This window comes from Sminthopsis crassicaudata, chromosome 2 (genome assembly GCF_048593235.1).
Source record: "Sminthopsis crassicaudata isolate SCR6 chromosome 2, ASM4859323v1, whole genome shotgun sequence".
Classification (NCBI taxonomy): domain Eukaryota; kingdom Metazoa; phylum Chordata; class Mammalia; order Dasyuromorphia; family Dasyuridae; genus Sminthopsis; species Sminthopsis crassicaudata.
In genome coordinates, this window is record NC_133618.1 from 535,747,341 (window position 1) to 535,774,665 (window position 27,325).

General features: G+C 32.7%; 1 protein-coding gene across 4 annotated transcripts; it reads right to left on the reverse strand.

Moving 5' to 3' along the window:
• Positions 1–1,403: 1,403 nt before the first annotated feature.
• On the reverse strand, positions 1,404–27,263 carry KIF23 (kinesin family member 23). 4 transcript variants are annotated; one of them, XR_012486945.1, is made up of 25 exons: positions 27,057–27,263; positions 25,050–25,119; positions 21,726–21,854; positions 19,149–19,254; positions 18,575–18,711; positions 18,248–18,357; positions 17,846–18,016; positions 16,660–16,701; positions 15,956–16,068; positions 15,681–15,802; positions 15,035–15,137; positions 14,227–14,306; positions 14,009–14,128; positions 13,694–13,853; positions 13,193–13,351; positions 12,421–12,578; positions 11,073–11,246; positions 10,627–10,806; positions 9,806–10,117; positions 6,497–6,727; positions 5,497–5,579; positions 5,230–5,308; positions 4,296–4,366; positions 3,696–3,772; positions 1,953–2,045 (listed from the first exon to the last, which is right to left on the reverse strand). XR_012486945.1 is itself a non-coding variant. In XM_074294690.1 (24 exons), the coding sequence occupies exons 1-24, from the start codon at positions 27,065–27,067 to the stop codon at positions 2,030–2,032; spliced, it is 2,937 nt and encodes a 978-aa protein (XP_074150791.1). In that variant the 5' UTR covers positions 27,068–27,263; the 3' UTR covers positions 1,404–2,029. The 4 variants fall into 4 exon arrangements, 3 of the variants coding, with proteins under 3 accessions (XP_074150791.1, XP_074150792.1, XP_074150793.1); XM_074294690.1 differs by lacking the exon at positions 3,696–3,772 and having other exon boundaries at positions 1,404–2,045; XM_074294691.1 differs by lacking the exons at positions 3,696–3,772; positions 16,660–16,701 and having other exon boundaries at positions 1,404–2,045.
• Between the last annotated feature and the right edge of the window lie 62 nt (positions 27,264–27,325).

Consider the following 27,325-nt stretch of genomic DNA (forward strand, 5'->3'; position numbering starts at 1 on the left):
CTTCAATATTGGGAGGATAAAATCCTATTGATAACTTATACTTCCATAGTTTAACAAGTATTTCCTACACAAAAACACTAAAAAGCAAGTAGTCTCCTAAGATGCTATTTTAGATATATATGAAAGAGAGCTAGTCCAAATTCTGCATTTTACAAATAAGGAAAATGAATTACCTAAAGTAATAAAATAAGCAGAAGCAGCAATACAAGAATCTCCATTTTATAGATGAAAATGAGGCTCAGAATTAAATAATTTCTAGTAATTTCTAAAAAAGAATTTTCTAATAAGCTAAGCAATCTATCCATAATCATAAATTGTAAGCATGAGCTGGTCTTCTGAGCCCAAGGCCTGTGGTCTTTGTTATAATAAATAACACCTTAAGAATCTGCATAACAAAAGTTATCAAAGCCCAATTCAAGAGGACAAAATTCTTTTATAACACATTTTATCAAAGCATGATTTCATTTAACCTTCAGGTCAATATAACAAATAATGTCTTCACACTGAGGACTATCCAAAAAGAAAATGGGCTACTTCATAGGGTAGTAAATTCCCTGTGACAAACTCTTCCAAGAGCGGTCAAGCTGTAAATGATTTTGCTATTCTCAGGAGTACAATCATCCAGGATTACTCTGAAGCACTTATGATGAAAAATTCTATCCATACCCAGAAAAGGAACTGCTTTGTGTCTGAACACAAATTGAAGCATTCCCTTACTTCTTTACATAATTTTTCCTGAGGGTTTTAATTTTTATTAAGGTGGGAGATCTTGTTTTCTTTCATAGAAATGTTTTGTATAACTGGAGATAAGGGAGAGAACCTACAACTCAAAAATCTCAAAAACAAATGTTAAAAAATTTGTTTTGAATGTAAATGGGAGAAATTTTTTTTTAAAAAAGAGGGGTCAGATGACCACTCTAAATATTGTAGAAGGAATTCCAGTTCTAATATGCAAGCTAGATTAGGTAAATTATAAACTCAATTCTGAGGTTGGGGGGGAATAAATAAGATTTTATATGTTTTTATATTTATATAGCTTTCTACGTGCCATGCACTGTACTAATGTACTTAAAAACACTTTACAAATATTATCTCACTTGAGACCAAGAATGTATTCCTATGTATTTATATATGTGCTAAAAATAATTTTTAAAAGAAATTCAACTTTATGGAAAGTAAATAGGGTCTATTGTTATAAGATTTAGAAAGACAAAGTGATACAAATATACGACAAATGTTTGCTAGTTATATTTTTTAAATTGTTCACAAAGATACATCATATATATCTATATATGTTTATTAACCGGTAGTTCCACTTAATAAAATTCCCTACAATTTTTTCTAATTTGCATAATACAGTTGCGATATAAAACAAAAAATGTGTTTTCATATTATACACTTCATATTTTTAGTGCTTTTTATTATAGGTCATTTGTCATAGTCAGATGCCAGAAAATTGATACATATATAGAACATGAAATTCAACACACACAATTCACTTTCCAACATGAATTCTGATAAGACAATGGCTGAATTCACTGTGTTAGGAAAGTTTGTATTGTCAGCAAAATGTGTCTAAAGTGCATTTTTGTAGCTAAATAAATAGCAGCATGTGTTTTATTTTCAACCTAAAAATCATGAGACCCAAGGTGGAAAAAGTTACACTCTAAGTGAACACATGAGCCAAATACACCACCCTCTTTCCCCAAGGCAAAGCCTTGCATGATTATCTTTGAGTATACACAAAATATACACAAAATAGCATAATCAAAAGTTAATATACAAATAAGGAAAGAGTTCTCTTTCTGAAATTCATAATAAGTATAGCAAGATTTATGGAGAATTTGAATAGATGTCTTTGGAGATAAGGGGGGAAGTGCTGCTGCCAGTGTATAGCATAGCTAATGCTATGAGGTATGCAATGTTAAATAAAGCAAGTTTTTGTTTTTTGTTTTTACAAAATAGCACTGCCATTTGATTCAAAAGAAATCAATAAAAAAAAAATCCTTTATCACAAGAGAAGCTCAAGTCATGGCTTTCTGCGCCTGAAAAATAAGAGCAACATTAGTTTAAATGTAATTATACAATATATTTATACAATATAAGTCTTTTGTAAAATAAAACAAATTTCACTGACATACTCATATCAATATATTTAGGTAAAAGGGAATTTTAATATCTCTATCATATCATACCAGAACTTTTACACATGTTGAAGTCAATGACATTTCCATTACTGTACTAAGAAAGAAATGCTTCCCCAATATTTATTCTAAGGTACTTAAAAGTTTCAAAACTAGCCACAACAGACTGTCAGAGGAGAAAGGGAATTGGAGATGAAATTTTGAATTCAATTACAATAATAGAAAAAGAAGCATAAAAAAGAGAGTCTCAGATTAGATGTATAATATCTGAAATTTCATGAGTTAATAAAGGTAAAAATACCCGGCGAGGAATGTACTTAGGACTACTCTCTGTGTATTTAAATAACTGGCTAACTCCAACTTGTAACACATTGCTAATATATATTTCCAAGCACTGCTATTTCTCAACAGTTGGTTGAGAAACACTGTAACAAAGTACTTATCTATATCAAGAATTAGAAGACAGGGAAAAAAAGAAAGAAAAGGCAATTACAACTTTTTTTGCCTAATATGCCCCCAAAATATGCTATCATTGCATTAGCATTGCATTTAGGGGAAAGTTACTATTACATGAGACAGAAACAGAGACAGAGACAGAGACAGACAGAGAAAGAGAGACAGATACTTGGACGGACAAAAACAGAGAATGAAACATGAAAAGAAAGAGAAGGGAGAGAGGAAAGAGAAGAGAGCATTCAATATATATAAATATATATTCTCAATTTAGCTATAACTATATAGCTGTATCTCAATCTAGATAAGGGAGAAATGTATATAAACACATATATCATGTCACATATCCATCCACAAATAATACTAAATTTTGGCATACTAAAATGGAAGTCCAAATCTTAGGATTAAATATTATTAGGATGAAATTTTTAATGCTGCAATTAAATTATATAGTGGAAGCCTGATGAAGTGGAAAGACCACTGGACTAAAAATGCTAAAGAAACCTAGCTTCTAATCCAGATTAATGACTACTGATTGACTTTAGCCATGTCACTTAACTTTGAGTCTATTTCCTTCAAGGTAAAATAGGAATAATGATTCCTAATCTATCTAGCTGACAGATTTTTGTGAAAATTACTTGCCAAATTCATTTCCATATCATTCTTCCTTGTAGATTTACTCTTCTGACCTTTCCTGATACCATACTCAATTCTCTGCTCACTTCCCTGGCATTACCAGGCTCTTTTTGACATTTCATAGTTTTGGTGCCCTCTTACAAGGGCATCACTAAAGAATCTACATTTTATCCTTTCCTCTTTCTCAATTCTCTCTTCATGACCAAATTCATCCCAATAACTTCAATTATTACACCAGAAATCATTATTTCTGGTCTTCTTCTGTGACCTCTGTTCAGTTCCACATCCAAAACTAGAACCTAGCGCCTGAAACTCCTAGCATAGTGCTCTTTCCACCAGCCCATAATTATGAGGGAATTTTAGTATATAACATTCACAAATTCACTTCTAATCCAAAGAAATAAGTATCATAACAGTCTTAACCTTCATTACATAAAATAATATTTAGCTTATTTCACTCACAATTACATACTATGCAGGGTGTCCCATATAAACGAAAGCATTTTTATTCTTGAATATTTCTATTCTTTCAATAAATCCTGAAATAAAAAATATGTATATGTATATTATTTATTTCATGTGGTTTCATTTATATAGGACACCCTACATTTTAACAATTAAGTTTCCCTAACTAACATATATTGCAGAGATAACTAACATTTTTGGACAAAATCTCAATAAAATATTGTAAAATCTTGCTACAATATTATTCAGCTGACTAACCAATAATAATTTGTTCAGTCATGTCTTATTCTTTGTGAACTCATTCGGCATTTTCTTGACAAAGACAGTCTGGAATGGTTTGCCATTTCCTTCTCCAGTACATTTGACAAGAGAGAAAACTGAGGCAAACAGGGTAAAGTGACTTGCCTGGGGTCACACAGCTAGTAAGTATTTGAGACCAGATTTGAACTCAGATAAATCTTCCTGACTCCACTCCTGGCACTCTATCTAGAACATCTCTATAGAACCAAACAACCCCAAAACTACCTAAAACTATGCTTTTGAAAAACTAAATAATCAAATCAGGGAGTTTGTCAATTAAATTGTAAAATAACTTACTTAGGTTGTGCATGATGCTGATATCCAGGTCCAAGTTGAGATCCTGCTCTCATTTCCACAGCTACAGAACACTAATATGAAAAATAAAAATAAGAGTTCAAAAAACTCAAAATTTTCCACTAGTCACAGATATCACAAATAAGTATGCAATATACTTTTATGTAAATAGCAGAATCAAGCATATCACTTTTTGGTCCCTTCCAAGCAATAAGATGACATTTAGTCAAGTGGCAGTCACAAAAGAAATATTTGCAATTTACTTCTGATACAAGCCATAAAATTTAAAAAAAGGAAAGAATAGTTTCTTAAAGATCAAGATTCTCATTTTACCAAAAACAAAAACAAACAAACAAACAAAAAAAACCCTGAGACCTAAAGAAGTTAAACAGTTTGCCTAAGGCAAATAGAAGTAGAACTATACATAGGACTCCTCGCCACCAGGTCTAGCACTTCTACCACATGCTGCTAAAAGCTCATTTACAAATCCTCTTGGGTTATACTGAGAGAAACTATCATTTCTCTTTAGATTCCCCTCATTTCAGAATGACCTTTTTTGTATTCCAAATTCTGGAAGCCCATCCTAGCTTCCTGTGCACAGAATATAGGATCTATACAAGGTCTGATAGGATACATTAAGATCAGAAGGTGGTAATATAAAATATTCTTTTAAGTTTGAATATAACATCTATTTTGTATAAACTACACAGGTAGGGCATGAGATTATCACCTTTCAAATTAATTAAAACATATATCAACATATAACAGACAGCATGTTTACATACAATTAGAACATCAAGAAAGTAAAGATCAGAAGCTTCTGATTACATTTATTTGTTCTTTTCTTATTAAGTAACTTTTTTACTGCTAACTTTTTATTTACAATGCCCAAATTATTATTAAAATATTTCAGTATTGGTTATTTCTTAAAGCTTACCCGAGTTTCCACATCTGTCCACTCAGATTCTGTAGCAACTTCTTGTGGTGGGACACTGGTGGAAGATCTTCGTTTCCGACTGCAAAGGAAAAATGTAAAATAAAAATGATATCACAAGAATCATTGTAAATATCTCAAAATAACATGTTAGAGTATAAAAGTCACCAAAATTTCATAAATTATTTGACATCGTGCTCCATCCTTATAGATTAGTGCTACAAAAAGAACACTTCTTCCAAATAGCATCTCTGGTGATCATTCACTCACCCAGTTGGTGATTCTTGCTTTAAAGTCTCAATATCTGTGAATTGTACAGATTGCCCACCACCTCTTGTTTTAAAAACATCACCCTGAAACAAAGAAAAAAACCATGACTATTACACAAATTGATCAATGGAATCGGAAAATTCACATTCGCTACATTTCCTATAACCTATTTTCCATGTTGCCCAATTTCATTCAAATTCATCCACAAGACAGAAATCATACCCAGAGTACTCATGAATCCAAAGATTTGAGCTATTTGAAAAACGATTTAAGGTACTTCAAACTAAGATGCTGAACTTATTTCTCACAATTTTCCCCTTAAACCCTGTTATACTCTGAAGTCTGCTTAACCTGTAATTAATTCAGAAGCTAACTAGTGCTAAGGATCAGCAAAACTTTTTAGGGTTTCAGATCTAAAATACATTTTACTTTATTCTTTCTATGTGATCACTATATTAAATTATATTATACTTGAGTTTACAGTTGCAACTAATGTGAATCATCCTACTAGTTAATCCTATTTTCTTTCTTCATTGATTACTTTTCTTTAACAACCAAAGAAAAACTCTTTCAAAATTACAGAAACAGTTTAGACCTTAGGATTCAAAAAGACCCAAAATAGCAACCAAAAGAAATCTCAAATATTTTAAAATTTTTACTGTGCCTTTTAACTTAAATTTGCAGAGAGGGAAACAGGCAAGTGTTTTCTATTGTGATTCCCCCCCTTAAAAGTAGAAACTAAAAGCAGCAATTAAAGTAGAAATTAAAACAACATTCCAGATTTAAGTAAGGATTGATTGACTAAGTGGAAAACTTAGTAGAAAACAGCAGACCTAGTCCTTACTTGCAATCTACATAGCTAGGTCAGTATTTTTACTTTGATACCTTGTGTTTAGATCACACTGTCTTATATGTGTCAAAGCAACAGTAGGAAAAAGTTGGAGTGGGTGTTACAGACATTTTTTAAATCATTTTTCCCCTGTGTAAATTCATTCTTTACCTTAATTAGTTTAGTTTCAATCTCCCCATCGGAGGCTAGTTCTTGGTGGGTCAGCATGTACTTCTCACACTTAGCTAGAGCTTTTTCATTTGCAACAGCTACTGTGATGGCATGGGGGACATGTGGCTGCATGACTGTTTCAGTTAGCACATTAGAGGCAGGCTTATGATCTACCCATCTGTCCCCTGCAGAGCGTGATCGTCTATGTCGGAGGCGAATTGGTGGTACATTCTGATCAGATTGAAAGAGTAATCAAGAAACAAGCATAACCCAGAATTAATTTCATTAGAAGTATTATTAGAAGTGCAGCAGTCTAGGTTATAGTAACTGAAGATACAATATGAAAATTAAAGTTCAAAATTATTTGAAAGCCACAAGTGATATTCAATTAATTTTAAATGTTTTCTTTGGATTTAAATAAAATAACTACACAAATTATTACAAGATTTTTTTTCTACCAGTGAACTTCAATTTCACAACCAGACACGAGAAAGAATTCTGAGTAATATTGCTAGGGTTCTCTTCATTTCAAAGGACTCATTTTCTATTTTGATATTAGCTTTTATCCCACATACTAGCATACTTCAAGTCATACACAAAAGACACTAATTTATAAAAGGCTGTCCTCAAAGCAAAAGGAGCAAAGAAACTATACAAAAGTCCTAAAATTTAGGAATTGTAAAAAAAAAGGATAATTGATATAATAAAACTACTATACTCAAAGTGAATATAACAAGTTTAAATAGTTTTAGTCAAAGATCACATTTCAAAAAAAAAAAAAAAAAAAAAGGAAAGATAAATTATGGCTAGACAAACTAACTTTTGTTTATACAATCCATTTATTCCACAAATTAAATATTAAAATGGCACGCCCATGCATGCGAAAACAAACACACACACACACACTTTCAACTTGCATACTTCCTATGATCCTCTGAACTCTGAAGTAGAAATATTCTATCTAACAAGGCCTAATTAAGTATATTCCTTAAAGAAAGAATATAATTTATGTTTTCGGAGTTTAAATGTTTTCATTTGTGTCCATTCAGTCAACAATATTATATAGATCTGAAAATTTATAGACAATACATCCTAATGTGATCTGACTCAAAACAATTGACTCTGACTGGGCAGGTAGAGTGTGTCAGGCCTGGAGTCAGGAAGACTCTTCTTTTTGAGTTCAAATATGACTTCAGATACTTCTTAGCTTATAACCCTGCGCAAGTCACTTAACCCTTTTTGTCTCAATTTCTTCTTCTGTAAGATGAGCTGAAGAAAAAAATGGCAAACCATTTCAGTATCTTTGTGGAGAAAACACCAAATGGGGCTGAAAAGAATCAGAAATGACTGGAACAACAATAATTCACCTTAGTATGGGTTCCCAAATTAGAAAAAAAGTTTTGTCATATTTGCAGGATTTTACTTCTATAGATTCAGAAAAATGCCACAACAAAAGCTAAACCTAAAGGCCATTTCTAGCAGCAAGAAAATGATTTATCATCTACTGAGTGACAAAGATAAACTTGTCTCTGAATGGCTATTTCTTAGATGAGTCACCAAAAACCACTTAAGAGTTACATACTTCTCAAAAAATTAACCTGGAGAATTTTAAAGATTGTCCCTTTATATTTCCAGCTATAAAAGAAAGCAAAAATCAAGTCCTGAGTAAACTATAATTGACAGGCAAGCTAGAACTTCTGGCTTCACTTTCCCTTTCTCAGAGCTTGAGGAAAGTTACTGGGAGACAAGCACCCAGTATTAAGTTTAAAAAAAAACACCTCACCTATGAAGAATTATTATAAAGGAGGTATTATGTAGTAATGTAATGAATGTTCTGATTATCTGGGAAAGTAGGGACGAAAAGTATTCAGAAATTCAGCAAATGAATATATTCCTAAATAGTCTCTGCAGACAATAGGCTAACTTTATAATCTACTTTATTTATATTAAGTAGCTACAAAATGAATATGCTTTCTCTTCGCAATTCAAATATAAATTTATTCAATTTAAAGATGTAAAACCTGTCTTAAAAACCCTGAACCACATAATGGCTTTTTATTAACTATTTTTAACCATCCTGCTGCACTTCTAAGTCCTTAAAATTCTGGTTTTAGTAATGAAAATATAAAAATTCTTCACATCCTCTTAAATGTCTCCCAGTCAAGTAGAATTTCAATAGATTATAAATTATTCACAAATATTGAAAAGCCATAATTAAGGCCTTGCAAATAGCTTTAAAAAAGGTTTTAATAGTTGATTAGAAAGAGACTATACACCAACCTTTGCTACAAAAAAGGATTAAGATAAAATTTTTAAAAGTAAATGTTCTCAACACTAAGAAACCAATTGTTTTAAATACATGATTTGTTTTTTAAAAGAACAAAAAGCTAAAATGTCTACCCTTTATTAATGCTGGGGAATTCAGAATATTTACTGAATAAGCTAAATTTTACTAATTTTAAATATAACAGTAAATATAGAATTCATTTCAATTAAGAAGAAATTCATTTATCTTAATCCTTCTTTTGAGCAAAAGTATGAAAAAACTTGCACCACTCTCATGCACACAATGCTTTGGTAAATTTTTTAGGACAAAACATGGTAAAATATCATTGAATTAGCAGTTAAAATTATAATGCCAACCAATACAATCCTGTAATCTCTGGTAAAAATGGTTTTTGTCTTTGAGGGGGAGAAAAGATTTGGGGGTGGGGAAACTGAAGAGACAAATAGAGAATACTGTACATGAAGATGAAAACAAAAATTCAAACTTTGTTTTCAACATTCATAGTCATAGTTTGTGCGGTGCTCATTAAATTACTTTAATATGATAGTTCAAAAAAGTCTGGTTCAAAAATATCAACAATGGTCATAGATACCTGGTGCCTAGGAGATCCAAACTGAGGAAAGTATATTTTAGGTTTGATGGAGTATCATAATTTTAACATAATATAATTAAGTGGTATTGAAATTAAAAGCAGAGACTTGGCTTTTTTTACATTGTTAAAATTCTATGCTTAACCAATGAACTTCTAAATCAGGGGTTCTTAACCTGGAGTCCATGAACTTGGATGAGGGAGAAAAAAATTACATTTTTATTCAAATATAATTTATTCCTTTTGTAATCTTATGTAATTTACTTTGTGCATTTGCAAACATTATTCTGAGACCCCTTGTCCATTGGCTTCACCAGACTTCCAAAGGGGTCCATGAAACACAAAAAAGGTTAAGAACCCCTGTTCTAAATCAAGTTAAAAAAAAAAAAAAAAAAAAACTACAGCTACAATACTTTAAAATATTGGCACTAACCCTGCAGCACTGCTCCTCTTCTATTGCTATCTCATTTTTATATGAAGGAACCACCTCCCTGCCTCCAGGCCAGTATATCCCTCGCCTTCTGTCTGATACGATACAATTTTTACTGTGTCCTGGCTCCTGTTGCCTACGCCTTGCGAGAGATGTGACATTGAGAGGTGTGTTGTACGGAGGAATTTTCTGCTCCCATTCTGAAACACAGGAAGCTACAGAAATACTGCTGCAAGAATTAGAACGCCTATGAAGCTGTGGCTGGCTCATGAGTTGTTGGCCGTTGGAAATCTGAGCAATATAGTTAGTAGAAAGCTAAAAAAATTGAAGAAAAATTAATGAACAACACAATGGATAGAAATGCAATGAACTAACAATTATGTAATATTATTCTATATATGTTCTAAATTTACCAATTTCTTACTAAATAAGTGCACTAATTTACTTCATTTTTTAAAAACTTGAGAGTCTAAGAGACTGAGTAGAGAAACCCAGCCTTGGAATAGAGTACAACTGGCTCTGATGTATACTAGCAACAGGATCACAAATAAGTCACTAAACATTCCAGTATCCCCATAAATTAAAGAGAAATCGTCAATCTATATAAATAGAATTTTTTTTTTTACACTGGAAGTTCCCCCAGAGTGTCAGAGATCCAAAAGAAAAAAATATATATAAATAATTTGGGAAAGTTAGTAAATCATTCCTTAAGGGAGGGAAGTAGAAAAATAAATAATAATATTCTAATAGAAAATTAGATCAAACAATGGAATTACAAATTATATTCTTTAGTATTTGTTACCATCAAACTACCAATAACCTACAGGTATTGGAGATGGAGAAACTGATCTTTGAAAAACTTTTTCTCGATCTCGTTCCCGTGATGGTCTTTCTGGTTTATCATTCTTTGGTTCAGTAACAATAGCCTTGAGTTGCTTCAGTTTCTCATCTTTGACCCAGAGCTTATTCTGCATTTCTAGATGTTTGGCAGCCACACGACGTTCCTAAAGATTGGCAATACAAATTTATATTTAGATTCAAAAATAACAAAAATTAAAATGTTATTCAATTTACTAAATGACTTTTCCCTGCTCACCCTCTGCAATTAACTTACCTACCTGACATCTTCTCAATTTGTTAATTAACTTTGTGTTTTGTTGGGGAAATAAAAAAAAAAAAAATTGATTTAACTCTAGTTAGAACCTAACTCTATCCAAATGTAACACAAAACTCAATTTATCAAACTCTGAAAATGTAGCCTATTACGTACACATTCTTTTTCCCACTTCATGGTAGTCTCTGTCACCATGCCTTGCAACCTAGCCTCCAGTCTGCGTTTGTCAGAAAACTGGCGCTGAAGTTTTTGGCTCTGGTTTTCAAGTTCCTGCTGTAAATTGCGCTTGTCTTCCTCATAAATTGTAGTAGTTTTCTCTAAAATCTCAATCTGTAAAGGCAAATTATTATTCTTCAATATGTTTGGAATATAAACAATTTATGTAACTGAGAAATAAACTCTTCTTCCCCAATGTGCGCAAGGGAAAACTAAAAGAAAAGTTATTTTTCCCTTAAAACAACATTTAATATACTGATTATATTTATCCAGATCTGGAAATGAAAAAAACAATCAAATCCTTTCTCCTAAGTCAAGCTGCTTGCTTTTAGGAGAGAACTGCTTTTCCCCTAAGACAAAAGACTATAATGATAACTCTGGAAACTATTCAAAGAATAGTAGAGAAGTACATTAGTAAGGTAAAGCTTTTCTCCCTGAAGCATGAAGTAGATCTAGGAACTTGCATAAGATTTAAGGAAGAAAACACACCTCTGAAAATGGTGCATAAACAACAGAATGAGAGGAATAGTATGTTTTATAAGATGCATTATATAGCAGCTAATGGGAGTCCTGTTGCTAATTCAAAATGTTAACTATATAAACAATAATAGCAGCTCATTTATGAAACCCATAGGTTTGAAAAGAGTTTTGCTCAAAACCATGGCCTAAGCCAAGTAATTCAAGTATTTATTAGCCTCATTTTAGAGATAAGGAAAATAATGCCTTAAGACCTTCACCCATTCTCAGACTGCTGCTAAGTACCTGAACCCAGGTCTTGGGATTCCAGAATAATGCTTTTTCATTCCAATCATGATGTTTCTGGTCTTGTTTTAATTTATTTCTTTAAGTTTTCCCTATTTCCCTTCCTTTTTTATACAAAGAGATATGAGAAAATAATATCCATAGGATCATAGGATTTAGAGCTAGAAGAGTTCCTTATTTAGGAATGAGCTTATTATATTAATATATATATATATATATATAAACCACTGTTTCTGATATGTCTGTAATTTCACCACCTTACAGACTAACCTGGGAATCATTAAGACCTATCTCTAACACATATATAATAGCTATGTAATTGGGGGCAAATAATTTAACCTCTTGGCATCCCCCAGGAAATTCTCTATAAAACAAAATTTGCAGCACAGTTGCTAAATTGCAATGGTTGAGATTTCTCACCAAAATTCCCTACACAGAAGAAAAAAATAACAGCTCTATAATACATGTTCGTTCCTCTCACCCCTGCCCAAAACATTAATACCAATAATGTAATTCAACAGCAAACCTTATATTCCAAAGTTTTAGTTTTCTTTTCCAGTCGATCTATTTCAGCTTTCTGCCCTGAGATCACTTTTTCCTTTTCATTTAGTTTTCCTTGAATATAGTTTTCTTTATTTAAAACAGCATTATCAAAATCTTGCAGCATAGCTCTAAAAGCAATCACTGTAATGGAAAAGTTTTGAGAGTAATGTTCATACCAAAGCCCAAATATTTCAACATTGTTCAATCAAAACTGTGAATATAATTGCTATTACACAAATATTACCTCGAATAGCTGACAAATACTATTATTAAAATTTCAGGCAGAAATTCATGCAGAAGGCTTGAAATTTTTAATTCTAACATGCTTCAAAAATGGACCCTTGGAAAGTCATGGTACCTAAAATTATAGATTTTCAATACAAAAATTATTTCTAGAGCTAATTTCTCTAAACCTTCTTCATTTTGAGTAATTCCATGGCTCCAGAATAGCACTCAGATCCAGATTTAAGATACAATAGGAACAGAATAAAGAAAAGAATCAATACTGTAAAGAGTATGGACATGGTTTCCTTGGGGACTTCTATTAAAATATTAGTGTGATTAAATATTGTATCAAACTGATTTCCTTTTTCTTGACAGAACATATTTCTAATAATAATGAAATGAATGTTGAACACTACCTAGGAAAAATACTATTCCTTGACTATTACAAAGTGGATAATGAAATCCATTCCAACTAAAGATTATATTCTACTATAAATTTCATGTCAATTAAACAATTCAGTTGAAATTACCTTGTTTATTAAATTCTTCTGTCATCATTTGTCGAACATGATGGCGTTTCTCTAAGACTTCAATCAACCTTGGAAGTGTCTGTTCATCATTAACATCTAGAATTTCACATGATGGTAAAGGTGGGAAACTCTGCAGAAGTATCTCTGTAACTGATTGTTCTGAAACAATGAATTTAAATAAAACACAAAAAGTTACCTAAAAAAGAGCTACTTATTCAAATCTCAGTATCACATTTCAAAGCTTTAGAATACAACCAGCTAATTTCCAAAGGAAACACACCCTCTAGAAAATGTAAAGAGCTCCTAGAATAAGGGAAATAACTAAATTTTGTTTTTAGTTCAAATTTTTATTGTTTACTTAATCACTAAATTAAGTAAAATTTTGACTGATATCTAATTTGAATTCCATATGCTTTTTTTTTAAATTAGAAAGGTATGGTATTTACATGGATTCAGTATAAATTTTAAAGATAAAGATAATAGTATAATTACTTATCATACCATCACCAATAGGACCTCCTCGAAGTTCAAGGCGGCGAGTAAGTTCTTCCCGAAAGGCCTGATTTCTGTAACGTCGGCCTGGAGTTAAGCCACATATTGCCTTGTCTACTGGTCTTGCTACTTCAACTTCTTGGGTCACTTCTGCAAATCGCATCACTTGCTATGATAGAAACCAAATAAGAAATGTAAATGCTGCCTTAGAAATTATTCTTTAAGTAGCATTTCACAAGAGATTTTTTTAATCAAAAGAATTTTAATTTTATGTTTTCCTATAGAAATCCAAAAACTTCTTAAGAATATATCAATTAAAATTACCAGGCTTTCCTCATAATCTTCAGCCTTTGGGTTCACACATACAATCATACGCACTTTGCCTTCTCCATCAAAATAATTCTTAAATAGATGGGTTAACTTTGAGTCTCGATACGGAACCATCTGTAAACACATTAAATGCCAAACTGATTTATCTAGCAAATCAAAATAAATCACACAAGTAAAACTACACAACTACTTGAAAAAAATCTTTTATTCACCTTATTAGTCCCATACATTTGATTTTCTCGAAGGACTTCCATGCATGTTCTTAGTGTCATTAGTGATTGATTAATGTTACCTAGGAGAATACATAAATTTCATAGCTCAAGCATATTATAACAATATAAGACCTCTAACTCACTTAAATAAAAACACTAAGTGAAAGTTACAAAGCAGATTTTGTTCAACAAAAGGAAATGATTAATAAAAAGAGATATTCAACTGTAGCATAGGTCCTCTAATATACTATCCTAGCTGGTGCAGGACTATCTGTAAAGAATGATGCAGAAAAGATTCCTTCCTGAATAAGAGGTTAGTTTAGATGATCACTAAGGTCTTTTTGACTACAAATTCTTTGAGTTTATGAAATAAATTTTCAAACAAAGCCTACATTAATTTTTAAAGTAATGAGCAATTAACAGCTATTTATAAATGCATACTGCCATTTAAAATATCCATTATAATTGAAACTCTTCCATCTCATTTTTATTATAATCAAAATTTAAGCAATTCAAGTCCATCAATTTCCAACCCAACAAATACTACAACAGACTTTTGGTATTCCTCATTCTGCAAAGGTTCCAAAAATACATATTATTGTACTCAAGTTAACTGATTCTGAAAAAAATTAATATCTATATAATGGATAGAGGCAAAGAAATAATGTATTATCAATATTCATTTTTCAGTTTCTTGGTATGATTTGAACAATTTGAAAACAATTATACTTAAGTTAAAAACATTTTAACAGAGACTCTTCTAAAAATGTACTTCTCAAAAATGGCATAGCAAGTAAACTTGGCTTACCAGCTTCACGTAATCTATTCCCTTCTGCTTTTGTCCTATTGGTTCTTTCACTTCCAGCAAGATCAACTAATGACAATTGGCTTAAAGTGATTTGTTCTTTTTCCTGACAGAAAAAAGTATGGGATTCAAATTTATCAAATTATTTTTCATCATGGGTTTATGATAACTTCTGTTTTAAACAAATACAATAGATCAATAAGCAAGCCACAAAGCCTAGTGACTAGTGTAATGCATAAGAGGCAGATGGTTAAATATGTATGAAAATTCATGCTAAAAGCTTACAATCAATATGTAAAACATTTCTTAATTTATAAGTTGGCATCTGGAAGAATCGCATTGTCATATTATGCTATGCCTAATCTGATAATAGACCCAAAATAGTTTATACTGACTAGATCATAGGTATGAGTATTCATATCATATTGAATAGCTAGATGCACTCCAAAATATCTGAGATGAACACTAACATTTTTCTAATATTAAATGTACTAAAAGATCTGTAAAAAAATTTTCAAGTTAAAATGCTGAAATTTAAAATTAATCAACTCTCAAAAAATCACCACCTTATAAATTCTACATTTGGTGGACCCCAAAGGACAAGGGCACTGGAATCATGTAAGCAGTGACACCAAAAAAGTAGTTTCACCTGTAATACATTATCTCCATCTGCATCCAATGGAGCCTGAGCTAATTTAATGATGAATACACTATGCGACCTACTGGATTCACGATTTAATTGAGTATTGGCTATGCGTCTCTTCTTCTGACCTGTAACAGAAAAGTCAATCATTAATTTTGAAATAGAGGTCTTTAGGTCTTCATTTCATAGCATTTCTACTAAATTAAGAATTATTTGATGTTAAAAACTGAACAGCACTTTTAGTACGGCATATTACATTAAATTCTGAATATGATTATTACCTCTCCAGAAAACTTCAAAAGCTTCTTCAGTTGACTTTACTTCTACTTCTGTGCATCCTGCAACATACATGTTGTGATTCTTATCCTCACGCAGCATTTTAGATTGTGGAGGTCTACAATAAGGAAAGTTATGAGACTAACTCATAAGACTTCAAAACTCTAATGGCAAAAATTTTTTATATAAAACATGAATAAGAAAAAAATTTTACCATAGTAGATATGATATCTGAAATATCACAGAAAAAAATTTGTTCTAACCCATAATCTACATTTTATATGTAAGCAAACACACAGCTATGTCACATGCAAAAGCTAAGCATCATTATCTAGTATTTCTCTAATTTTATTAGCACTAAGCAGTTAGAAATAAGCTCTGAACTTAGCAGCACTAGCAAAAGAAATTCAGCATAGGAATCTATATATAATACACCAGAAACAGGCAACCTTACAAAAGTGATATTCAAATATAAGACTCCTTTACTGGCATGCCAAAAGTATGGAAGGCCAGAGTTACTGATTGTGACAAAGATAAGCACACTCTCCCAGTCAGGTGGCAGAGAAGAGGGAAAACAGTAAACAACTGGCCTTCATATTTATAAAAATTGGCCCAGGTATTATCTTTGGTATACATGCAGCAGGTTATTGATTCCCTAAAGTATAAATTGCACCATTTCCTTAAGAATAGGGACGGCACAGTCACGTACATAAAATCTGTGTTCCTCACAGGAGTGTTGCAACTGTTCCACCTACCAAAGGAATAAGGTATAAATTACTGTTTCTATAGAAGCCACCCCACACCAATATTTTTTTAATATTCTAAGAAGTATGATGGGATACTGAATTCTTTGAAGTAAATTTATGGCATCATTTACAAAAACTTTGGATCATAAATATATCTGTGCAATTTTTCACCAGACCTAGAAAAGCTGAACATATTTACTTTCATTAAAAAATAAAACTTGTTTGAAAACTATCTTTGCATAAATTTTGGAAATAAAAAAACTATTATCAAAAAAAACATGTCTCAAAACTTATACCTAAAACTAGTACTTTAGTCACAAATAAGGTTTTTCTGAATTTCATCTTGAAAAACAGAACTCAAAAGAAAAGTTTAGTATATTGAAACAAGTAGAGCTGGGAAAATTATGGATATTTGGCATCTAAAGAAAGTTGGATTTTATAACATTTCAAATCTTTCACTTATTTTTTCTTTACAAGTACTTAAAAATATTTTTCTTAATTCAAAGAAAAATAATAGTGACATGCTTACACCTCACACAAGGTAGTTGTGAAGACAAAAAGAAAACACTAAACATAAACATACATATCTTGGAGCTATTATTACTCTGTAGAGATCCTTAAAATAAATTTTAACCAAGTTGAACAAAATTACAAGCAGCTATAAAAATGGTAATAACAAGATCAGATTCTTCCTAAGTATAGCCAGAGTTCATGTATAACTTCTGCTGAAAATTGTTCAAGACAGTATTTGCTGAGAAATATTCTCAGAATATAGCCTGGAGTCAAATTTGTGTTTTCAAGAGTAATAGGGATAGGAACTGGAACTGTGATTTCAATGATATAAGGAATTTTCAAGTGTAGTAATAACTTGGCTTGATAGAACAAAGTAGCATCTTCTCTCTAACTAGGAAACTTTTAAGTGTTTCCAAGAGCAATGAGTTGAGTATCTTGCCTAGGTCTTCTTGGATTCAAAGATGGTTCTCTAGCCACCACACTATGTTGTTTCTTCAAGAATAATACTGAAGTTAAATAGTTTAACAACTGTGTTTCTTGAATGAAACATCCCACCTGCATATTATTAGCACATTATACTGTGAAATACACTAATACAACCACATATCTAGGTATAAAACTAAGAAAGTTACTTACTTTGGTTTTATAGGATCAAATGGTACCTCCTCTAATAAATCATATATGTAGTTATTATAAATTTCAATATAAGAGACAAAGACACCATAGACACTGTCTTCATCAATTTCTTCTGCTTTGCAAAATTCTTGAACATTTATCATATCTGCAAATTCTGGATCAATCTGTCTCCTATAAAGATAACACAATAAGTCCAATTCTTTAAGTCAGAAACAGGTGACTTTTTCTGGATCAGAGGATAGGGAACATTTGGTAAAATACATGATTAAGAAATTTTCTACTTTAGTCCCACTAGAACAAACACATACTAATTTTCACACCCAGGATGGAATAAACTGTGCTTAATGTCTGAGATAGGAATTTGATCTTCTGACTGCAAATTTTATGCAGAAATTTACTTACTTGCTAGAAGGAGTCTTTGGAACTGGCATAGCCTCTCTTTTCTGCCGTTCTAATAAGGCATCAACTTCACACTGGATATCCATACTATTCCTATCATTGGACTTAAAAACCTGAAAATGATACATTAGGGTTACACATCTCTAAGCAGACTTAAAACTTAAGGTCTTAAAAAATGATTAAGTAATTTAGCTTTTATAAATAAATCATCCATTAACTAACCATTAGGGGTTTACTGGGCACAAAGTGTAGTGTATAAACAACGTAGCCATCATTTTATCAATTGAGTCAAATATGTTACAGCCACAAGAAAAAAAAAAAATCACTTACATATCGCTTGGCTTGAAATGATCCTATACTATTAAATATCATGTCCAAACAACGAGGAAGAAGACCCCCATCACCGGGAGAACCAGTCATCGTGTGGGTTTTTCCACTTCCTGTAACACCATACGTGAAAAGGAGTCCTATAATATGAAAAGTCACAATTATAGAAAAATCTTAAGCATGTAAAATGTAGTCCCCTGTGCAGAATTTATTAATGTTTTATAAATTCAGAAAAAAAAACAAAAAAAAAACGGAGAAGCAGCATGAGAAAAGAAAGTCAACAACATCTGATTTCAAATCCTGTTTACTACATACTACCTCCAAGATTCTAAGCAAGTCACTTAACCTCTTGGTGTCAAGCTGCAAAGATGCTCAGTTTATACTGGCAGAATAACTTACACACTGGGAATTCCCTACATCAATGAAACCATAGATTTGGAGGTATAAAAAAAAAAAAAAAAGAAAAAAGAAAAATGAGCTCCAATTGAAAAAACAAAAGCTAATATATATATAATTTAACATAATGAACTTGAGATTTCCATCCAAATTTAACCAGAGAAAATTCCAAATACCATACCATTTTTGCCATGAATGAGATCATCTACCAAAGGGTTAGCAACAACATCAAAGAGTTCCTTCTGAGTGGTGAGAGTGCCAAAGACTTGTTTAAAGGAATACTGTGTCTATGAAGGAAGAGAAAAAAAAAAAAATTGCATACACTTAATAATCATCAAGTTACCAGGAGAGTAGACTAATAAATTTCAAAAAAGTCTGAAACATTTTTGCACTTAACTCCTATAAAGAGCCAAATAAAAACTCAAATCCTTTAATTTTAGGAAAAGAAATAGTTAATTCAATTAAAAGGCAGAATCACATTATAACAATACCATACAAGGTGAATATTTTCATAAAAGTAACAAAAATCTGAAAACTATTTTAATAAAAATAAATCTCCACTACAAACTGGCTCATATTTTCTTAATAAAGTGAGAAAATATGAAACATTTCACAAAATCAGATTTGCATAGTTTTCAACAAAAGAAACCTATAATGTGTTGTCTTCAGCTTTTCTTTCATTCTATTTAGAGCTGAAAAGAACCCATTAATGATAATATGACACAACCCCAATGTTTTGATTTATTTCAAGGACAGAGATGAATGGATGAATGAATGAATAAAACAAGACAGACTGATCTCAAGGAGCTGACATTCTACAGGAGAAAAAAAATACATATTGAAGTTTTCAGCAGCAAGACCAAAGATTCCTTGATTCTTTGAGTGCAGCAGCAAAGCAGATGATCATATATCTCTTCTTCAATGCTATTTCCACCAATAAAATCATACCAGTTTCTGATGCAGACTCATTTGACAATGCCAAGACTTAGGTGACAAGAACTCTTCAAAAGATGTGCCTACAGGACCTGTAAAAGTAGTTACCAGGCTCCATCTTCATAGGAGTTTCCTTCCCAAAAGGACATTTGTGACACTAGATTAGAAGTATATTCTAAAGGCTTTTGGGTTCAGGGTTCTAGATTACTTCCATCAAGGTGTGGGAGGAGATAGTGGTCTATCCCTCAGGCTGCTTTTAGGTAAGTTGGTTTGCCTACCATGTGAGTAGCAATTGATTGGCAACTAATGGAGAAAATTAATACCTTCTACATAAAAACTGTTTCCCTGGAAGATGATCATGAGGGTTGGGGTGGAAACAAAACCAGTTATACAGACTCAAATAGTTCCTGTGCATATCAATTTATTATTTGGTAGCAAGTAGTCAGCAATTATTGCACATAATGCTTAAGAAGGGCTGGGCCCCTTCATAATTTCTTCTTTCAATGATGGACAGCCTAAACTAACAGCAGGTCTGGTAGTTTGAGAAATACTTTAATTCCCAACACATTTGGGTTCAGAATTCAAGGCTTTCTTCATAAGGGTTTGAAGAAACATATTCATCAATATAGTAATAGTAATTTGAGTTGCCTGGTACATCCTTGTCTCCTATCTCTCTCTCATGATGCTCTTCAACAAGTTATATTCACTTGTAAGCCCAATTTAAAATATTTATAAAAATGAAATTATTTTTAAGCAACAGCTGTACTAATAAAGCAAAGATAAACCAATATTTTACTAATTTTATAAGCCTATTAACAATCCTTTTCTCTCTCAAAATTATTCCCCTAAACTTAATTTTGGGAATTACAGAAACACATAAGGGCACTACAATTTTCTTTTTATGAAAAACTTGCAAAACTACATTTATTAATTCAACTACAAATCCAAGTCTTAGGCAAATCCTAAAGTGATTTCCAAGACACATAGAGGGTTAAAGTTTTATCTTAATTAAAATTCATTCAAAAGAATAATTCTCCTAAATGAAATTTCATTCATATTATTCTTTCCATATCACTATAAATATTACAATTTTATTATTATTATACTCTATAGTTTATAGACTGATTGCCTTACTACTGTGAGGTAGGCATTATTACTTTTTTATAGATAATGAAACTGAGTCTCAGAGTGATTAAGTAACTAACCCAAATTTACTCAACTAGCATCTAACGCAAAATTAAACCTAGGTTTTTCCTAGGTCCAGCACTTTTCCCCACATTACTATCTTTCTCATAATGTAGAATACCTAAAATAAAGATTCAAATGTTCAATTTCAAAATATAAAGCAGGAAAACTAACCAAGGAGAATGATAGGATTACAGATTTGGAGTTGGAAGGGACTTTAAAGTCTTAGTTCAAACACCTCACTTTGCACAGGAGGAAACTAAAGATAGGAAAGGTAAAGTGACTGAAATGAAATGTCCATGGTCATACAAATTAGTGTTTAGGAGAACCAGAGTTCAAAACCATCTCCTTTGATTTCAAATGAAGTACTTCCTCCATTCCACTGTACCACACTGCATCCATATGATTCCACAATAATTTATATCTGTATTTATATGTAATATATATATATATATATATATTCCAAATACTTCTATCAACTTACAAATAAGGCTAAATGAGTTTTAATAATATCATCAAGGATGAAAGAACTAGTTGCTGGCTGTAACCAAAAGAAGAGGGCAGTTCATAAAACTTTAAAGAAAAAGCCAACTATCTAAAAGTTCCTTCGGGTTTCCTTTTCATGAGTACAAACCCATACCTCCTTATAGTCTCCATTTCTGTTTATTCTGTATCCTTCAGGAGTATGAAGTTGAACTGTAGTGTCACTGATTACTTCAATGCAACACTCTTGATCTGGAAAACTTAGTGGACGAACCCTGCAGTATACCTGAAATTAAAAAAAAAAAAAAAAATACCCAAATTGTTATTTATTCAAAACTAATCAAAACCACCTTAAAGAATGAAGTGTTAATTTTTTTAGGAGCTGATAATTTTTCGCTTTTAGGCTCATCAATTTTTTTGATTTTTAAAATTGTGAAATAACAATGCAAACAACATATCACTTAGAATGGCAAAATACTACTTAAAATACTTTTCAAACCTTCACATGTATAAAGTTAAGTCAAAACAAAATAAAAACTTAATATGACATAATATTACTACCAATAATAAAATGACAAATAGTAAGCAAACATGGAGTGGACAGCAATTAAATTTTCAAATGATAATTATTACAAATAAATAGAAGTAAGGCTTAATATTTAGTTTCAAATAAAGCATCTTTGTTCAACTCACGAATATAACTCTGAAGTACAACAGCCAGTATGATATAAACTTCTAAAAACTGATGACTATATGCAGATATCAACTTTAAACTCATAAGCTTATATTTGTAACTAGAAAAGTAGTATTTGAGGTCCAGGCAAGTACTGCTATGAAAGGAATCACTAAATATATCCCCTGATGAATTTCAATTAGAATTTAAGAATTAAGACTTTTTGTCAGTCAATAAATATTAAGCATTGACTATGTGTCAGGCACTGCACTAAGTGCTGAGATATAAAGAAAGACAAAAGCAAAGTTCCGGATCTCAAGAATTTCTTATTCTACTGGAGGGCAGAACATGCAAAAACAAAAACAAAACATACACACAACTATGTTCATATAAGATATATGCAACAATTGTGTCAAATTCAAATAGAAACAGAGGCCAATGAACCAAGCATAAGGATCCTTGTAGACTAAATACTGGCAGCTTTAAAAATGTAATTGTTTTATAATTTAAGATATAATTACCTCTATTTTACTGTATTTTTATTTATTTTGTTAAATATTTCCCAATTACATTTTAATTAGGTTGTGTTATAAGCAGTTTGACACCTCAGATCTGTAGTGTAAATATGAGATGAAAGGCACTGGAGCCTGTGAGAGTTGTTCTTGGCTCCAGAGAATAGAACTGAGGGCAATAAGAAGTTGTAGAGAAGCAGATTGAGGCACCAAGCAAGAAAAATCTCCTAACAATTTTAATTATCCAAAAGCAGAATGGGCTACTGAGGGGTAAAGCTTATAATTGGGTCTTTAAACGTGATAGAAATAGATGGTCTCTAAGGTTTCTTCTCATTCAGATTCTCCAATTCTGGCATTTTTAAAAATTGTTTTGTTTTGTTTTTTTTTTTCTGGTTGTACATGTACATTAAATTTTTTTAAATATACATTTCTTTAGGAATCATGTTGGGAACAAAAAGAAAAAACATGAAAGAAAGAAAAAAACAGAAAAGAAAAAAAAAAAAAAAAACAGTGAACAAAGCATGCGTTGATTCCATAGTTCTCTCTCTGAATGCAGATGGCATTTTCTATACAAAGTTTATTGTAATTGTTTTTATCACGGAACCACTGAGAAGAACCAAATCTTTCTTAGTTGATTATCATATAATCTTGCCATTACTGTGTACTATGTATTTCTGGTTCTGCTCATTTCACTCAGCATCAGTCAATGTAAATTTTTCCAGGTCTTTGTACAATTATCTTGTTCATCATTTTTTATGGGACAATAATATTCTATTACTTTCACATACCATAACTTTTTCAGCCATTCCCCAATTGATGGGCATCTACTGATTTTCCAATTCTTTGCCACCACAAAAAGAGCTGCTACCAACATTTTTGCACATATAAGTCCTTTCCCCTCCTTTCCTTGGATATAGACCCTGGTATTTTTTTTTTAATAAGCATAAAGTCAAAACTTTTCTTTTAAATTAATCATTGTACTATACTCAGAAAATGGGGTGGACTGATTCTGAAATGTAAGAGGTTCCTCTTACTCTGAGATATCATATTTTTATGAACCCGAGATAATATCTTTTAGAAATGGCGAGCAGGATGAATAGAGAACCTCAGAGAATTTTACATGAACTGATGCTAAGTGAAATGAGTAGAACCAGGAGATTATACACTTCAACAGCAAAACTATATGGGGATCAATTCTGATGGAAGTGGCTATCTTCAACAATGAGAGGATCCTAATTAGTTCCAATTGATCAATAATGAACAGAACCAGCTACACCCAGCAAAAGAACACTGGGAAATGAGTGTGGACCACAACATAGCATTTACACTCTTTCTATTATTGTTTGCTTGCATTTTTGTTTTTCTTCCCAGGTTATTTTTACCTTCTTTCTAAATCCAATTTTTCTTGTGTAGCAAGACAACTGTATAAATATGTATATATATTGTATTTAACATATATTTTAACATATTTATCATGTATGGGACTATCTGCCATCTATGGGAGGGGGTGGTGGGAAGGAGGGGAAAAATTGGAACAGAAGTTTTTGCAAAAATCAATGTTGAAAAATTACCCATGCATGTTTGTCAACAAAAAGCTATTTAAAAAAAAAAAAAAGAGTATCTTTTCAATGAAGCACTATTTTGAACAGAAAAATATAAACTTACAAATTTTACAATGAAGACAGATAGCATTGGAACCATGTTTCAATTAATAATTAGGATTTAGTACAGTTAATTCTTATATCCTTTCACATTCATTCTTTTTTTCTTGTCTACAAACAGATTAAGTAAGGTTTCCATCTGATGTCTTTATTTACAGAACTTCATTTGATCATGACCACTTTGTGATGTAGGTAATAGTCTCATTTTATAGATAGAAAAATTTGAGTCATAGAAAAAATAAAATGATTTGTTCAATGTTACACTTTTATTACATTATTGACAAGTGTTCAATCCCAGATCTTTTCTGACTCCAAATAATGTCCTTTTCACTATACTACATGATCATGGCTTGGTTATAACTCTGGGTTATACCAGGTCATACTAATGGAACACAAGTTTTGGCATGACTTACCAAACTAAAGGGCTCCAAGTACCTGGAGACAAACTGTACCTACTATCTTAAGAGCTGGTCTAGTTAAATCTCCCTTCCAACATGTTAGCTACAAAATGATGACTACAAAAAAAGGTTGGCAACAGAAGCTTTTATTACTTTTTTTTTTTTTTCATAATCCCTAAGTAGTAAAATACAGCATAAAAGAAAAAAGCTAAAAGTAATTAAACAGGGCAGTCTTACCCCAACTGGATCTTTGAGGCTTGCTTGGGTTCCTTTCTTTAGAAATGGCTTCCTAGGTGTTTTACTTTTCCTGGTCATAGAAGAAATTAAAATCTTAGTGCAAAGTTAACATACAAAACCAAATTCTTCCTTTTAATTTTTCTATTTTTTATGCAGTTGTTTCTTATTAGTAATTTTTAAGAAAATATGCAACAACAATAAATTTTCATTTTTCAATCCATACATACATAATGGAAAATAAGATTCTATCTTTGTATCTCTTTTATGCATTGATCATATGCCTTATTTCACAATTGTGCTTTTATATTGTCCCTCACTCATAGTGTCCTCGCTCGTCATCTCCACATCACAGAATTCCTTTACTTTCCTGATCTTCTTTTCCAAAATACTTCTACTGGACAAACTGAATGTGTTCTTCATCTTGATTCTATATATACTTGTTTCAAGTTAAGATTACAAGCACCATGTGAGTACCTCTAATGTACGGAAATAGTAGGCTTTTAATAAATTTTTTTTGATTGAAAGGAGTCAAGGACGGACCCTTGAGAAAGTATTATGAATATGAGAAGCCAATAGAAACATAGTTAAAAGTATGGTTCTTATTCAAATAACTGTGATCCGAAATTATACACTTATTATACACTTCCTACTTAACGACTTAGCTCTTTTTTACTTCTATCCCAATGTAATTATGTCTAGAGTTTCTATCACTTGGTCTGGAACTGTGAGTTCATCACTAGAAATCTACTAATGTGGAAAATGGTCATTCACCTGCATGGGCAGCTTATATGTAAGATATAATTATAAAAAGTCCCACATAATTATTTTTATATTTGAAATATGTTACAAATAATATGTTGGAAAATAGATAATATTTGCAAGTTTCAGCCTAGTGTCACCCCGCTCACATGAATGTCATTATACCTTTCTAGCTTCAAGGATCTGTGATTTTAATGGTGCGGGTGTTCATGCATTGATGCAGATCACAAACCTTTTACCTCTTAATAAAGAGTTTGCAGAATTGTCTCAGTGAAAGAAAAAGTCACCCTGTAAAAGAGCTTAGACTCGGACACTCATTTTAGGACAATAAAAGGACAGTCTGTCATTTAACAGTGTTCACTTCTGGCATTTTAAAGGTCCGTCTCGGAGCAGCACTTTGGGGAGTGTTGCTGAGGAGCAGTAAAAATAAGACTCGTTTTTCAGAAGGGGAAACTTAAGGTGAACGGAGGATAAATTATACAGTGTGGCAGACCGGTCTTAACACCCAGGTCAATTCTTTCTATATCGCACCACAGGATATCTCAAAGCACTACCAGGCTTGTCCTTTCACAGACCACACAAGAGCCTCTCTGCCTGGGGGGGAGGGAAGCACCAGTAACAGGGTGTCCCACGAACCTCACGGTGGTTTAACACCGTGTTGCAAACACCACCATAAAAGGTTGGTTAGTCTGAACTGTCCCCCCCTTCCCATTTTTAAAAAGGGACAAATGACTGATAGGGGACAGATAAGTTCATAAACCCAAAGTGATGTAGAACAAAAGATACGAATAAAAATGAGATACTAAATGGGAAGCAATGGGTCCGCGCCTCCTAATAAGGGCGCGGTGCAGGCCGAGTAGGGTCTTCCTCATCCCTCAGGTAAGTTAGCGCGAAAGTTAGGGATTAGATGCAAGGGGCGGGGCAAACCCAAGGGAAGGGCTTCGGACTCGGAGGCCCGGGCAGGTCTGGAGATAATGGGGGGGAGGGGAAACGTTCCCTATTCTTAGCCCTGAGGGGAGGGGAGGCCATAGCCCCAGGCACCAGAAGGCTTCCCCGGTCCCTTTCCAGGTAGTGATGCTGGCGGGAGCCTAGGCAGTGGCGCTCGTGGGGACCGCCGTTCCGGGACGAGAAGAGGGGACAGCGTGGCTAGTCTCGCCCAGGGGTCCCGCAGCAGCCCTCCTCCTCAACCTCCCCTCCCCCCACTCCCAGCGCAGCTCCCGAGTCCCGCTCCCCCGACTGGACACTCACGCTGGCTTCATGGCCGCAGAGTGGGCGCTCTATCGGCTGCAGACAGAAAGGAGAGTTCGGGGCGAGCTGGCGGGAACACTGCCACTGCGGGGCCGCGGTCGCCGCGCTCGGGTCCCCGAGAACTCCCTAGCACACAATCCGAACGGCTGCACACTTCCCCTACCCCGGCGAGGCAGACAGGGTCAAGGCGGGTGCGCGCCCCGGCGCATTTCAAACGGACCAATCAGCGCCCACGGCAACCTTCGTGTGTTCTAGGGCCAGATAAAGGG

Excerpts from the sequence above, each read along its gene's own strand:
- KIF23 (XM_074294690.1), bottom strand. Across the intron at positions 16,069-16,659 it reads GTGAGGAACACAGATTTTAT|ACCTCCACAATCTAAAATGC; the intron begins GTACGTGACTGT and ends TCCTTATTGTAG. Across the intron at positions 12,579-13,192 it reads AGAAGAATTTAATAAACAAG|TGATTGCTTTTAGAGCTATG; the intron begins GTAATTTCAACT and ends TTTCCATTACAG.